The 15,029-nt window shown below is 39.7% G+C and overlaps 3 protein-coding genes across 10 annotated transcripts; 2 read left to right on the plus strand and 1 right to left on the minus strand.

The window, feature by feature from the left end:
• The first annotated feature begins 823 nt into the window (after positions 1 to 823).
• LOC129590802 (farnesyl pyrophosphate synthase-like) lies at positions 824 to 3,577 on the plus strand. 6 transcript variants are annotated; one of them, XM_055486197.1, is made up of 9 exons: positions 824 to 1,064; positions 1,242 to 1,388; positions 1,447 to 1,587; positions 1,701 to 1,781; positions 2,164 to 2,286; positions 2,444 to 2,608; positions 2,736 to 2,813; positions 2,877 to 3,011; positions 3,089 to 3,577. In XM_055486197.1, the coding sequence occupies exons 2-9, from the start codon at positions 1,260 to 1,262 to the stop codon at positions 3,287 to 3,289; spliced, it is 1,053 nt and encodes a 350-aa protein (XP_055342172.1). In that variant the 5' UTR covers positions 824 to 1,064; positions 1,242 to 1,259; the 3' UTR covers positions 3,290 to 3,577. The 6 variants fall into 6 exon arrangements, with proteins under 6 accessions (XP_055342172.1, XP_055342163.1, XP_055342189.1 ...); XM_055486214.1 differs by having other exon boundaries at positions 826 to 1,182; positions 1,317 to 1,388; XM_055486223.1 differs by having other exon boundaries at positions 826 to 1,064; positions 1,317 to 1,388.
• LOC129590782 (pre-rRNA-processing protein TSR1 homolog) lies at positions 3,442 to 12,052 on the minus strand. 3 transcript variants are annotated; one of them, XM_055486159.1, is made up of 18 exons: positions 11,632 to 12,052; positions 8,131 to 8,271; positions 7,997 to 8,070; positions 7,682 to 7,932; positions 7,540 to 7,618; positions 7,334 to 7,471; positions 7,185 to 7,255; positions 6,962 to 7,118; positions 5,797 to 5,931; positions 5,589 to 5,727; positions 5,270 to 5,487; positions 5,010 to 5,077; positions 4,828 to 4,920; positions 4,626 to 4,767; positions 4,248 to 4,499; positions 4,078 to 4,177; positions 3,772 to 3,915; positions 3,442 to 3,699 (listed from the first exon to the last, which is right to left on the minus strand). In XM_055486159.1, exons 1-18 carry the CDS (start codon positions 11,669 to 11,671, stop codon positions 3,500 to 3,502), a joined length of 2,442 nt encoding a protein of 813 aa, XP_055342134.1. In that variant the 5' UTR covers positions 11,672 to 12,052; the 3' UTR covers positions 3,442 to 3,499. The 3 variants fall into 3 exon arrangements, with proteins under 3 accessions (XP_055342134.1, XP_055342142.1, XP_055342150.1); XM_055486167.1 differs by having other exon boundaries at positions 7,682 to 7,878; positions 11,632 to 12,051; XM_055486175.1 differs by lacking the exon at positions 11,632 to 12,052 and adding an exon at positions 8,572 to 8,667.
• On the plus strand, positions 8,615 to 13,253 carry LOC129590828 (ubiquitin-conjugating enzyme E2 R2-like). The gene is made up of 5 exons (XM_055486244.1): positions 8,615 to 8,865; positions 10,269 to 10,600; positions 11,204 to 11,361; positions 11,427 to 11,449; positions 12,189 to 13,253. Exons 2-5 carry the CDS (start codon positions 10,499 to 10,501, stop codon positions 12,728 to 12,730), a joined length of 825 nt encoding a protein of 274 aa, XP_055342219.1. The 5' UTR covers positions 8,615 to 8,865; positions 10,269 to 10,498; the 3' UTR covers positions 12,731 to 13,253.
• Positions 13,254 to 15,029: the final 1,776 nt, after the last annotated feature.

Genomic DNA, 15,029 nt, shown 5'->3' on the forward strand with positions numbered 1-15,029 from the left:
GTAGTAAAAGTCGTACTCGGACAGCGTATGTATGCGTACTGCACAGTATAGCTACTCGTAGCGTATAAAGATAGCGGATAAATTATTTGGATAAATTATTGATTTTAAAAATTAATAAGTTGTTAGCGCCGCTGCGTCAGTACAGTGCTTTTAGAGTTTTCACAGGTAGCACACTTGGATTACTTACCGAAATTGATGTATTTCAGGTTTGCTATGTAAAATTATCACTCACATACTTGCAATATTAAATGTCGTTTTAATTACTAAAATAAAAAAATTACTGTTTACTGTCGGAAACTTTTAGAATTAAGCTTAAGCAAGATAGGCAGATCAGACAGGTCATCACGCATGAACTCAACGGATTTTTCTCAAACAGGACGTTACAGCAAATTAAAAAAATCCAGCAAAAATGAAAAGCGTTAAAGAAACTGACTTAAACAATTTTGACAAATCATGTTTGAAGAGTGTTTAATTAATAAAAACCGCTAAATTAATGTAAGATCCATCCACAAATGTTCACGTATTACTACTCGTACAGTCTGTACATAATTTAATATGCGCATAATTTATGCATTATTTCGGGAAAAAGAATCTCCAAATAATTTACATTTTGTTGAAAACATTGTAGTGAGTAAATGGAAGCAGCCAGTAGGTGACAAACATAAATTATAATAATAATTATTAGGTTGGGAAGTACTGTATGTACATATTAGTAATTTGTGTGTTCTTTCATAGATGTATTGTACAGTACGATCGCACATAAAAATCATTATGACATTGTACAGATACTGTATCAGCGGCGTGCACTTTGGTATCGTACGACGGCCCTCAGAAATCATTCGATGCTTCTTCGTTTTGATTTTTAACAGGACGATGGTTATCGCTAATTGCTTCATAAGAACAAGGAGGTCTATGCTTGAGTTTAGTTTTCAAATCATTGTCAGCTGATTGTGAGTTTGTAAAGCGGCATCGTTCCCCTTATTCACATTCGAATGGAAACGTGTTTTCTGTTCTGATCTTCCACAAGGCATATGATATTATTGAAATCTGATTTGCTCTAAATCGTACGATATTGTCCGTCGTCTGGTAGTGATCTGAGTTTTTTTAATTTTTCCAATAATCCCATTATCTCTTGCTAACAGTAGCAGCTGGCTACTATAATTATTGAGTTCTGTGTCTTCCGTATGTCATTAATAGAAGATCTTTTGTAAACAAATACTCTGTATGTGGCTGTGCTTTAGTTTTTGCATCGTGTTACAATGGCCCAGTCGAATCACAAAGAATCTCTACAGGAAAAGTTTGATTCCACTTTTCAGCACATTTTAAGCGAACTGACTTCGCGAACGGCGGATCCAGGAACGACGGAAGCGTTGAATCACTTTCGATCCGTATGTTCATGTCCACATGATTGGCGTGTGTTTCCATCGGGTAAAGTTATATGTGCAGGTGCTGGAGGAAAATGTGCCTCATGGAAAAAAGAATCGCGGACTGTCCGTGGCGGAAACATATAAACTGCTCATGAAACATCCGCACATTCCCGAAGAAAACGATCTGCAGGCTGTTATCCTAGGATGGTGTGTAGAAATGGTACGAAATTCTGTTTCGCCTATTTTAAAAGGAGCTTAATGCATGGTTAGTTAGTTGGAAGTTTCGAGAATGCATGCATAGAGTGTGGTGGAACATGGACTCTTCGTTTGTAGTTGCAAGCATTTTTCCTTGTTGCGGATGATATTATGGACCAGTCGCACACGAGACGCGGAAAGCCTTGCTGGTTTAGAAATGTAGGTAAAAACCTATTCTTGACAGATTATCGTTCCATAGTAGTCGTAGGTGATGTGCTTTTGCGAAAGTCTTGGAGTGTTCCCTTTATTTAAAACTGCTTTTATTTAGTTTGACAGAATTTGTGGGTTGTATTAACCTGAAGTTCATTTTATCCAGTAATTTATAATTAGTCTGCGCATTTTTTTCCCATTAACTTTTGGCCGCTTAGTTGTCTGTGCTAATTTTGGCTGATAAAATTTACATGTTTATAATTGACGCTTAATTAAGCAAAGTTTGCTTTCTTGCTCTACTCTGTACAAAATTGTACAAAGTTTGTATTTGGAACGGTGTGCACTGAGAACCACACGCGATCCGCTGGATGATGTGAATTGGTTGTTGCAGAAAGGAGTTGGGTTGATGGCAATTAATGACGCTTTTTATCTGGAAAACGCCATTTACGCCTTGATAAAAGCCCATTTTGATGGGCTTCCTTGTTATGTGAAAATCCTGGAATTATTTCATGAAGTAAGCACAATAACGTATCGTCGGTTCGGATTTGGTATTTGAAAATCTGTCGGTTATGTGAGAGATTGTTGGGACAGAATTTGCTTACGAATTTAGGAGCAAAAAGTGCGAAAGTTATTCATTATAATTTATGGTTGACTGTTGTATTCCTACACAGGTTACATTACAAACGATAACTGGCCAGTGCTTGGACATGGTGTTTTCTCGACCAGATGAACCGGTAGACTTTACGAAATACACGCGAGAAAACTATGATGCCATTGTCAAGTTCAAAACAGCGTATTATTCCTTTTACCTTCCGGTTGCCCTTGCGATGTACTTGGTGCGTTTATGTGTACAGTATTTATGAAAAATCTCTGATTAACAGAAAAAAACTTTGTAATTCTCAAAGCAAAAGTTTTAGTTTTATGTACAGTAGTTGGGATGATGACTATTATGTTGCTCCGTAGGCCGGGATATATGAAACTGATTCACATCAAAGGGCAAAAGCAATTCTTTTAGAGATGGGACATTTTTTTCAAGTTCAGGTGGGGAACCTACAAGCATGTTCATTTAATGGTGTGGTTTATTTTAACGTCTGAACTTTCTAGGACGATTACTTAGACTGTTACGGTGCACCGGAAGTTATAGGGAAAATAGGAACGGATATTCAAGATAAAAAATGCAGTTGGCTAATTGTCCAGGCTTTAGAACGCGGCACTCCCGAACATAGAAAGATTTTAGAGGTGAGTGTTTGCTCTAACACTGCAAAGTTTCCATATTTTTACATATACATATAACAGTGTAGTTTTATATTTTTCAGACAAACTATGGAATCGATAAACCGGAATGTATTTCGCGCATCAAGCAGGTTTACGAAGATCTAGGAATGCGCGAAGTATTTCTCCAGTATGAAGAAGAATCAGCATTTCGCATAACAGAGCTAATTGAACAACTGTGTGGAGATCTGCCCCAGTCGATATTCCTTGCATTTTTCCAAAAGATCTTCAAAAGGCAAAAATAGATACTTTCATTTTAATTGTCGAGGCGTGTGGAATTTGCACATTGAGAGTTTGTTTAGATTTTGTTTAGAGTCTCAGTTAATTATAGCAAGTCGTATATTGCACTGCTTATAGTGTAACGTGAAGTCCACTAGTCGCGAAAATTCCGAACAGACAGATTTATCATTTATTTATTTCGGTTTCGGCATTACTATCTGTCAAATATAAAACTCTCAGGCAATTGTCAGCATCGGTGCGTATGTCCATTTGGGGAACACTCGCTTATATAATTTTAATAAAACTGTGTCAGACGACTGCAGCTGTCCGTCAAAGCGGCATTTCATGTGGCCGTGTGTTCCCAGCGGCTCTTTAATTTCTCCAGTCCGACCATGCTTGGTTGTCAGTCTGACTTTCTTGAACCAATTAATATCGTCTACAAAAAAGAAATTTTTAAACTGCATTTCGTCATTCAAACACCATACCTATAGTTACCAGTACCCAGTACCTTTATTAAAGAACATAAACCGGATCACCGCACTGCGAACATTGATTTTGAAAGGGTGTCCGCTGAGTACAACCCGCTTTAAAACGACACGATCGGGATCAAGACTAAGCAAGCTTCCACTTGCCAGAAGAGTCAAAGCCCCATCTGTAAAAATTAACAAATGCTTCAGTCATCAAATACAGATGCACTGATTTCACCTCACTGCGGCGATAATCCTTTAAAGTAATAATCGTTAACCCATGCGCACTAAATAACCAACGTTAACCACCAAAGCCAACAGAAACATCACATTTCCAAGCCTTTTACCTGATGTTTCTTTGTACATCAGAACCGGAGTTGGCGGATATATAATAGGAGCATAGATGGAAGCGACAAAGTGCCCGGCATTTGGAAGAAACCGTAAAAACTGAAAAGATTATCACAACAATCAAACCCAAGAATCGGTATTCCGAGATTCAACTGAACACTGGTACAACCTTGTGCAGCCTTCCTGGACTCAACTCGGATAATAGCGCTGTACACCGGAAACGCCGAAAGCCCAATTGGAAAACGAATTCTTCGTTGCTTTTAAGAGGCTCATCAAAACCAACGACTCTATTTAGCGATAGATTGGCAACGGTCATCTTTGCTTCATGCATCAATAAACCAAACACGGTGAGAGGGCTCGACGAGTCGACCAATTTTCGCGGCGCATTTTTCAGTTTCAGAGTAACATAGTTGTAAGGTTCCTAAGATTTAGCATAGTTAGTACAATACTCATTATGTGAAATCGGAACTGCAATTATTCATAAGTCCCCGATGCACTCTAACATGCACCGGGTCCATGCTTGCCCAACACCGAGAGCAGAACTTACGACTGTAGTGCGATTCGAAAAATCCAAAGCCGCCTTCTTGAACGAACGCATGTTTGAAAATTTGCAGATTCTAGCATAATCTGGGGGCAGATTCTCGTTCACATCCCACTGAGTACTGCGATAATCATCTAAACCGCGGTACCTAACAAAAACATCGAAGATTTAGACGTTCGGCAACAACGAAGAGCCACGGTAGACGAACTTGAAAAATCTAACTCGTGCTGGGACATCGAGCGGTGTATCTAATTCATCCGGAAACTGCTCATCCATACGTTGAGCCTGTGCCTTAGAGTACCTAAGGATAAACAAGGGCAACATTATGAAACTTGGCTACCTAGCGATAAACTGGTTTACCATAAATATTTGATAAAAAAACCGGCTTACGCTTCACGTTCATTCTCTTCGTCAAAACGGCCGTCGTAGCCATCTTCCTTATCTGTCTGTTCCTCAACCTACAAATGAAGCAAGAAGAATGGAACTTAGCCCAAATGTATTACAAAGCATTCTCAAGCATTTGTAACGAACTTCTAAATCATTTGTAACATCACCAATAGTAAACGAATTTTGACAGAAGCTCATTGCAAAAACATTAAAAGGAAGGATTTTTGAAAAAAAAGACTAGTACTAGGGCGCAAAGGATTTACCAATTCATCGTCAGCGCCTTCCGGTACACTGCCAACAGACATTTTTTCACATTCCTGATCCAGATTATCACCGCCTTCCACATCCATGGCATCATCCTCGGCACCTTCGGATTCATCTCCCGCTTCGTTATCATCGTTATCATCAACTATCCATGCAGCCTGATACTGAGAGGTCCCTTTGGGGACCAATTTAACAGTCCGTTTCTTTTGCGACACCACTACAACAAAACTTTACTACACATTCATTTTACAGGTATAAGCCAATCGCCTAAAGTAGTAAAATGGTAAATAAAAATAGCAAACAAAATGCTTTGGCAACCTGTGGAGGGATCAATTAAATCTTCGGAGGGATTTTCATCAAATTCCACATCTTCGCTTTCCGAATGCTGCTCGTTAGGGTTGGCTTTGATGCAAGAAGCAGGAGGAACGGTTCCAACTTTTCTGTCTCGCTCCTTCTTCTAAAGCAAATGTTCAGTTTTCTCTTGCAATCAGCCAATAACAAAAGAGAGTGCTCGGTGTATTAATACCGATTGCGATCCAGGTGGTTGAACCCTGACTTCTTCCAGGAAATAGTTCCCAAAACCAGGAATATGGATGGGATGATTAACATCCAGGACACCACCCTTCAGAATACCACTGATTTCCACAAATCCCTCTTCCGACTACATACCAAACAGACCGCTAAAACTCAAACTGAAAAGCCTCGAAACAAACACGAAATGATGCAAGACCCATGGCGCCCAAAAATGAAAACCACACAAATCAGTTACCGCCTGAACGGTTTTCATTTAGTGGCAACCGTAAATCGTTATAGCCTTACAGGCAACCCCTCCTACCCCCGTTTATCAGAGGCATCCTTTTTCGCACCCGGTTTATTACAGACACCCATTTTACTAACACGATTACGTACTATGTGAGTGTTTCATTTACACATTTTTCTTGTCAACTTCGTTTAATTTCATAGTTGTCATGCACTTATGCATGGCAGTACTAAATAGCAGTACTCTTTAGTATCGCCATGACTTATGATAAAAAACCAAAAAAACGTCACAAAGCCGGAAAGATAGAACGGAAGACAGTTGGAGCCGAAGCCAAGGGCAGGAGCGTAATATGCTTCCTTCCCACAATAAGCTAAATGAAACAGACTAAAGGTCTCGTGCTAGCGCCGGTGTTAAAAAACGCCCCAACACCCCTCAACCTTGCTAAAAAGTTATCCGTTATAGAAGTGACTATAGTCACGCTTAAGGACAACTACAAGTAAAATCATCCTGCATTCGTTTCCGGTTGGTACCGGTCCGCACTAGGGACAGCAACGGAACAGGTAAAACTGAAAACCATTTTAGCCGGTCTGGTGAAAACTGAGTAGTGTCGCTTTCGTGCCGGTATCTTTTCATATGTAAGCGTCAAAAAACATATTAAAGACAACTTATCAGTTCTGCAGGCTTCGGCGACATCGCGCCATTTACAGTATAAATGCGCCAAGCAGGATGCTGATGTGCCTTAAATCATTCTCCGAATAAACTATTTCCACAAACCTTTTCTGTAAACATAAATTAATAAGGGGTGACTATAAGAAATAGGGTCCGAAAATGGATGCCTAGAATATACGGGGGTGGGAAGGGGTGCCTCACAGCCTATATGGTACCCTTATAAAGCATCAAAGTTGATCAAACGTATTCTTTATCTACTCACCTGGTTATTTTCCGTTATGAAGACGGTGTCGGTAGCGATAAGAAAGGGCCGCATTTCACGATATTCTGTCATTTGTGGACGCATATTACTAATACGGAAGAGAAATGTGGAAATATCCGGTGATCCACACACGAACTCCAACGACGCATCAGGAAACCTAAAACATGATTTTAAAACTTGTGCGGCATCACACTTACGAATGCGAAATCAAACATTTTATTACCATGGTTCAATTCTTTTGGCAACTGATTTTTTCACTTCGCTTTTTTCTTTAAGGAAGACTTGCACATTTTGCTACAATGCAATATTTTTTATTCACCACCAGAAGTAGCCGACAGGCACTGTACTTAATCAGATACTGTAGTTGCCTACATCTCGTTCAACTTCGATGAAGACACAGTGGGCAACCGCCGCCGGGAGTCCTTGGCCCAAAACTGATGACAACACGCTTCCGATCTCCGCTGACATTTCTTCAAATGGATCGTGCAGAAACAGCAGTACATCCGAAGCCTGCAAATATTTCAGGCCGGCTCAATTTCATTGTGAGAAAACGATTGTTGGGGGTGCCACGAACGCACTTTCGCCAGATCCAGGGTTCCGAACAAATCGCCCAGGTTGGCGACCCGAAAAACTGAATCCATTTTGAAACGGGGAAACCTGCAAGTTCATCCAACTAGTTTCATGAAAGCATGATGTCCAAACTGCAACATGGCAACGAACTTCAGACGGACGCAGTTGACGGATTTTTCAGTCATTTCCACGTCTTCTTCATTTTGAGTGGTTCGCAAAAGATCCAAAAATTTTTCAGGTGAAATTTGTTCGCAGAGAGGAATTATCAAGATATCCAGAGGAACCGAATCTACTTTCTGCTTCTCCTGGAAACTCTTGAAATCTCGAAGCGCTTTCTTCTGTGCTTTCTGTAAATGCAGGAAGGGAGTGACAAATCTGCGTTGTGTACCAGGCGTTCCGCACTAAATTAAGTACGAGTATGTGAAGTTGTGAACTAAGAAATCACATTGGAGTCCTAAGCCTCACTTGATTTTTGCGAACGATTTTGTTAATTGCTTGATCCTTGCGGCGTTTCCCAACACCTGGCTTCACAACACGGCCTGTAAAAAAAGCCAGGTTCCGGGCAAGGATGTATCAAACGTCTTTTAAAACTTACTCACCCTTTTGTTGATTATGAAGGGTTCCTTTGCTTTTATGTTGGCCATGCTTGTGGTTCTTGTTTTTCTGCACCCAGATACCGGAACGATGATGGGACGACATGGTCCACGGAAAACTGGTGGTACGCGATCGATAGCTAGATGCTAAAAAGATAACCTGAGTTTAAACCTAATTTTTGTCGCATTAATATTACTTTGATCTCGTCAGCTCAATCTGGAAAAAATTAGGTTTCAAAATAAAATAATATTCTTCGGTAGAACGAAGTTAAAATTGTTGAAAGCCTGATTTTGTTCAAAAGTGCGGCGAACATAGCGTGTGTGTTTATACATGGGCGGAGTTTTAGCAGTTTTGTAATGTGGAAGAGACCGGATTGGCTCCGTGACTCCGTCACTGACCGTTTTGCCATAAAGTAAGTACAGTTACTAGTACGTTTTCGTTCGTACGAGCTAGATCGATCGCTTTCAGTTTTCGTAGAGGTACGGCGGTACGCAGGTTCAGTTTGTCAGAGCCCACATTTCTTCAGTAAGCAATTCATTAATGTTTGGAGGTCGAAAGTGTTTCCGAAGCTGTTTACGTAATATTACTGTATTTAATTGAAAGTGATCACTTATTCTAGAGCGGAATTTTTTCCCCAAAAACCGGTGCTGGAGGTTTGAAGACTAGGAAGAATCGAGTCCCGTTGGATTCTTCGATACGAGACACGAGAGTTCTCAGTTATTCCTAGTGCGACCGAACAGGTACTATTATAAAATTTTAGTCAAGTAATTGCAGTCCTGCTTACTGTACTGTACTTGGTTATTTCCAGAATATCTTTTGTCCTGTTTATCGTAACTGTATTCTGTTGTTACTCTTAATTTATGTTACGCTACAGCAAAATATCTGAGCAGTAAATTTTTAAAAGTTAAGCCTGTAATTTGAAAAATTTTAAGTAATACAGATTCAAGGCTTGATACTTAAGGGAAGTGGCCCGGTACATGGTACTGAATTCGTGTACGTGCACGGAAACTTTCATTCTCGCGCACTCCCAAACATATCATTCTTTGTTTCGTTTTATGGCATTCTGTAGCCAGATGATTTGTATACACTGGTGTGAAAACCGTTTGTGCGCGCAACATCCGGGTCGGGAGTTATGGCTGTAAGAAAATTCCCAAAAGTTTAAATTCTTTCAGGTGCACCAAAAGTCTCATTATGGACCGATCTCCTTCAAATTTTGCATGTAAATGCACATGGCCATGAAGATCGTTTTTACACCGATCCAAATTTCCACGATTTTTTTCGAATTTTAATTCATTTTAAAATTTGAAAAACATGCTAGAACAGTGGATCGGTGTAAAAACGTTCTTCATGTTATCATTATAAAATCTGAAAGTCGGTCCATATTAGCACACCTACTTTAACTTAATAACAGCATAAACGCATAGCCGCACGTTTTCACCTATATATACAAATCATTGACTACGCATAAAACAAGAAAAAAAGGTTTGAGTGCGCGAAAATTTCGTGAATGTACAATTTAACCGCAAAAACAATTCCGAATTCGGTAAAGCAGCGGACGGGATTTCGTCACGTGTGCTGTATCATTAATGATCGTGAAATTGTTATAGCGGTTATGATATCGGGTTATCTCTGCCATAAATGCTAATTAATAAGCCACTATGATAAGCAGTTTCCTTGGACAATTAACGCCGGGAAAGCCGGAAAATTTTGTATTACAAGAGCAATAATTTTTCTGTGTCACGAGCTTAAAATTGTTTGCTGTTAATTACATAACTCCGTTTATGATATATTGCCGACATCTGCTAGTTAAGCTGTGCTGTTTGCCGCATGAAAAGAGTAATCAATACCGTATAAACTCGTAACCGGTACTTCCTGTAAAAACTGGTGAGGTAACCTCCACGGATACTGTGTCAGCTCCTTTTTATGTATAAGCTGTTTCTGTATAATTAGTCGCATGTACGCGTTGGCCATGGAAATCGCTATGTCAGGCATTTTCTTTATGTTTGGCAAACTGGTTTGGCAGATGGTTCAGTTATTTTTGCGCAGTAGCCCACGGTGCATGAAGGAAATGTTTTCTCGGCAGCAGCGCAGCATTACGTAAATCAGTATACTAAAACCTACTTTATGTGTGTTGTGCTTGCAGATCTGAATTTGTGAGTCAGCTTGTCAGGCAAAACGGCAATTTCTTTCATTGCCAGCCAGTTTCCTAGGAGGTTCGTCACGTGGATGATTTTGTGCTGTGCAGCTGGGTATTAGCGGAGGCTGTGTGCGTATTAGCTCGAAGAGCGCCAATACGAGGAATATTTAAAGAGCTGGGCGCTTAGCGGAAGCTGGGACAGAGAGGACAGAAAGCAGGAAGAAAAAATATCGATCATGTCGCACCATTCAGCCAGTACGAGTGCCTCCGGCCGCGCTGTGCGAGCATTGATGCAAGAGTTTCAGAGCATCCAGAAAGAACCCGTGGAAGGCTTCAAAGTATGAATGATCACTATGGTCATGCTAATTATTTACTTGTATGGTCATATAAAATTTTTCCACTTGTCTTTTTGTTGTTTCGAAATTTTATAAGTTGTTTTAGCTGGGAATTCTGTTTAGTTTGATCAAGTTTTAGATTTTTTTAGCCGACTTGTATATATGGGAACGTATCATTTTTACGAATCGAAAGTACAGTTTACCTTTATCAAAAGTATCGAGTTTTAGTTTTTTGACGTTAGTATCTCAACAGGTGCGATGATTAGGATATACTGCAAAAAGTTTTAATAACTATAAATGTTTAAAATTGACACTGAAGCACGGTTTGGAAGTTTGCATTCAAGCTTTTTTTTCGCTACGAGTAGGAACAATTTTTGTAGAACGGCTTGCACGTACACTGAAGTACAATTGTGCTTTCGGTATGTGCGTTTTGCGATTAGTATGCCGTCTTTTAATATGAGTCCACCGTAGAAAAACCGATCGTTCGTCCGTTCATTGACCGTTATCAAAAAACAGTGGCCAGGCTGCAGTGTCGATTGGTGATAAACATGCGTTGTAAAAGAGCGTATTGTCCAGCGATGTCTATGTAAATGTATTGATGTTTAGGTTAAACTACTACGAGAAGATAATTTGTTTGACTGGGAAGTGGCCATTTTTGGACCGCCTGGAACACTTTATGAAGGAGGATACTTCAAAGCTCATATGAAGTTTCCGCAAGATTATCCTTATTCCCCTCCTTCGATTAGGTTTCTTTCCAAAATATGGTAAGCAGTTCTTGTTATTATGCATCAGAATTTCGTTTCTAACGATTCTTCAAAATTTTTTACAGGCACCCAAACGTGTACGAAAACGGTAAGAATGCGCATAACAAAACGTTATTCAATCAGGAAATTTTGCTTATGCCGTGCGTACTGCCTTTAGTATACTAGTCGTGTAAAATGCACGTCTTTCCATAGTTATAGCAAGTCTTTTTTCCGCGTATTTCGGTATTCCGCATGTATGAGTCATGCTTTCCTTTTATCAACAATTTTTACCTTTGTTCCATGAACAATTTTGAGTGTATCTGTAATGCATATAGCGTGTTTCCTTCCTTCGACGATCGATTGCATTGAACGCTTACTTTAATTACTATCTGCGGCAAAAGCCACGATGACGTAGGCAGAGTATTAAAAACATTTGGCACGATGCCGGTAATTCATGTGATGGCTAAATTTCTAGTACGACGAACGAGGCGATAATAATACGGCACGTGATGAATATAAGGACTTCTTGAAATATATTCCTGGTTGAATAGGTTATTAGTGCATGTCGACTGTGCTGTATTGCACAACAAGGAAAACGAAATCTATTAATGTGTTACAGTGCGTGATCCCTGGTACGTTGAATAAGTTCTCCCGTTATTACGAACACTCATTTGTGAGATTGACCGTGATCTCGCAATTAAATTAATCTTTATTGGTATTCTGAAAGAGGACTGCTTCCTTTCATCTGTTATTGCTGAATGTGATTAAATTTGCTGTTAATGCTATCAATCGTGGTTAAAAATAAATGCTCAGCGTCAGCAGAACTTTAACGACTTTCTGTTGCTTAGGTGATTTGTGCATTAGCATTTTGCATCCGCCCGGTGATGATCCGCACAGTGGCGAGCTGCCTTCGGAGCGCTGGAATCCGACGCAGAATGTTCGGACCATTTTGATGAGTGTTATTTCCCTGCTGAACGAACCAAATACTAGCAGTCCTGCCAATGTGGATGCCTCAGTGATGTTCCGGCGTTATCGAGATTCCCAAGGTCGGGACAACGAGTATGAGCAAATAGTCAAGAATCAGGTGATGCAGACGCGAGCCGAAGCGGAGCGCGATGGAGTAAAAGTGCCTACGACGGTGGAAGATTACTGTGTGAAGACCGTGTTTGTGGAGCATAAGACTCCTGCGCCCGAAATGCTGATGGATACTTCTGATTTCTACTATAGTGATGATTCCGATCAGGATGAGGATAACTATGAGTATCCCGATTCGGATAATGATGATGTGGATATGCAGGGCACTTCCACGCAGACGCACCACAAGAAAGGCTCGGTTAGCCGAACGGAGTCAGCAGCTGGGAAGAGTTCGGTGGCACCTAATCGTGACTGAGCATTTTCTCCACCACTGGTGCTATGTTTGAATCAGGATGAATCATTGATGTGGCGGAAAGAGTGTGGGTGTTGTTTGTGGAATCAACACGGAAATTTTATTTTGAGAGTTTTTCGGACCGACTGTGTCAGTCACACGTGTTCTCTTGTCGGAAGTGTATGAATAACGCTTTTGATTCTCTTTATTTTGTGTATTAGGCTTTTGTCTGAGCAGAACGTCCAGGTTGGTTAGGGATGTGCGAATTGGAACGGAATCGCCGACGTTGACATGTTATTACCGAACCCTGTGTTATAAGTCTTTCTTTTAAGTCTCATTGTAATCGTAGTATACTCTTTTCTTTGCGCCATTGTTTCGCTTTGGTTTTTATTTGATGTATGTACAGTGCAGTTGTAGGTAGGTAGGCTTGTAGATATGGATGGATTTGATCCATTTTGATTTTGAATTTTCCACAGTGTTCGGATGTTTTGAATTTCATCTATAAATGCAGTGGAAGCAAAGTTGTGTTGCTCTAAAACGTAAGTCGCGTTGTCGAATACACACATGTAGGAGTAGTTTCTCTTTTGCAAAGCTGTAAACGAACATACTACCCTAGGGATATTGTTTGTGATCGTTCAGTTTGAAAGTGGACAGTCTGGAAGTGTGCTAGGTAAAAGTACGAGCGAGTTTTAAGTTAGTACACTATGGACTACTGCATTAATATCGTAAAATCCGACAGCTACAGCAAATGCAAACCGCCGCTGTACTTAGCTTAATAAAAATTGTCATGCAGTATTACCAGATGCATGAGAGCTTTGCCTGTACAGTCCAATCGTGAGTCTATCATATAAATTGTAATACCTAATCAAATTATTAACTATTAATATTCGCAATCTTCTTCGAAAAAAATTCTGAGCTACAGTCAAATAAAATAACTGTGCGAATCAAAAATAACAGTTTAATTTAGTATATTTTGAATTTAAGGGGGTCATTGCTGTACTTAAGGTTTTTTCGAATCATATACCTCGTATATTAATAAAATGTTTTAAATGCTAATGCTTTAACGGATATCGATGCAAAAAGCGGGCTGCGTCGTTTGCCCATAGAAATCTTTTCTGCTGTATAACTGTGACAGCGGGTTTCTTTTTTCTTCTGACAATAAGCGTGCTCACAAAAATAAAATGTGTACAAAATAAAATGTATATTGTACACCTTCAAGGCGGTCGTTTTCCAGTACGTAATGGTCAATGGTCATTATTGAATTACTTCAAACTGTAAAGCTGTAAACAACAGAACGGTACAACTTAATTTTAGGCTCCACATACTTTTTTTATCAGTCGCAAGAAAAACTAAATAAAACTTGTTAAAAACTTTACTTTACGCTTACCATTTAGGCGCTCTTTACAAAATCTGAAGATTTTGTTTTGCGGATTTGCGTCATATAGTCTATAGAAGCATATGCATATATAGAGGGGAAAACCATGTCAGTCGAACCAATTCAAGGTACGCATATATTTTATAATTTACTATATGCATATATCTATATTTTATAATTAATGTACCTTCGGCTTCAACTTATTGTTAGTACTGAACGCGTGTACGGTACCGTGCATACTGACTCGCGATACGACTTATTCGTTGCAGATGCAGCTAATAATGCCAACTATGCGTGGCCGACGACGTGACAGACACTGAAATCGATATTAAATTTTTACTTTCCTGTGGTTTTATAAGTATGTTAACTGATTTGCGAAATACCAGTACTTAAGGAAGGTAACAACGAGAAATTGTGGAAGCATCCCCACTTAATATGCATTTCAACTGCCTTGCTAATGGTAACAAAACACTAATAACAGCCTGTTACACTTCATAATACCAACTCCCACAATTTCTTTCCCCATAAGAACATTAGTTAACATATCGCTCGCGTTATTATTCGAATATTAAAATTAATGATTCTTACTGTACATTTTTACAGGATGATGCTTCGATAGGCATTCCGTTCAGCAAAGCTACAACTTACTGTTACTATACCTTTGCTATTACTATTTTGCCACTACGATACCGTATACCATTCCAAGATGGTTTCAACAAAGCTTTTATTAAACATAATTTATGCTTTTGCAGTGGTGACCGGGTGCATTCCTACAGATAGTATATATAGCTAAAGCAGGAAATACGATAGCGGCATGGTGAATGTACAAGTACGGTATACCGTATTGTACAAGTGCACCGTATGTAATTGTATGCGGTAACATCTTCGGATCATTCCTCCTATATCGCAGTAAAAACCGCCGACCAGTCGCGACAGCTTAAAGTTGTA

This window comes from Paramacrobiotus metropolitanus, unplaced genomic scaffold, assembly GCF_019649055.1.
Source record: "Paramacrobiotus metropolitanus isolate TYO unplaced genomic scaffold, Prichtersi_v1.0 Parri_scaffold0000002, whole genome shotgun sequence".
Taxonomy (NCBI): domain Eukaryota; kingdom Metazoa; phylum Tardigrada; class Eutardigrada; order Parachela; family Macrobiotidae; genus Paramacrobiotus; species Paramacrobiotus metropolitanus.

Bases quoted from the DNA above. Each gene is read 5' to 3' on its own strand.
- LOC129590782 (XM_055486159.1), bottom strand. From the start codon at position 11,671: ATGCATTACAGATACACTCAAAATTGTTCATGGAACAAAG. The intron at 5,932-6,961 runs GTGAGTAGATAA...TTTGGTATGTAG, and splicing joins TCATAACGGAAAATAACCAG to TCGGAAGAGGGATTTGTGGA. The intron at 4,500-4,625 runs GTAAGTTCTGCT...GCTAAATCTTAG, and splicing joins TTTCGAATCGCACTACAGTC to GAACCTTACAACTATGTTAC.
- LOC129590828 (XM_055486244.1), top strand. From the start codon at position 10,499: ATGTCGCACCATTCAGCCAGTACGAGTGCCTCCGGCCGCGCTGTGCGA. The intron at 11,362-11,426 runs GTAAGCAGTTCT...AATTTTTTACAG, and splicing joins AGGTTTCTTTCCAAAATATG to GCACCCAAACGTGTACGAAA. The intron at 11,450-12,188 runs GTAAGAATGCGC...TCTGTTGCTTAG, and splicing joins CCCAAACGTGTACGAAAACG to GTGATTTGTGCATTAGCATT.
- LOC129590802 (XM_055486197.1), top strand. From the start codon at position 1,260: ATGGCCCAGTCGAATCACAAAGAATCTCTACAGGAAAAGTTTGATTCC. The intron at 1,588-1,700 runs GTACGAAATTCT...CTTCGTTTGTAG, and splicing joins TAGGATGGTGTGTAGAAATG to TTGCAAGCATTTTTCCTTGT. The intron at 2,609-2,735 runs GTGCGTTTATGT...GTTGCTCCGTAG, and splicing joins TTGCCCTTGCGATGTACTTG to GCCGGGATATATGAAACTGA.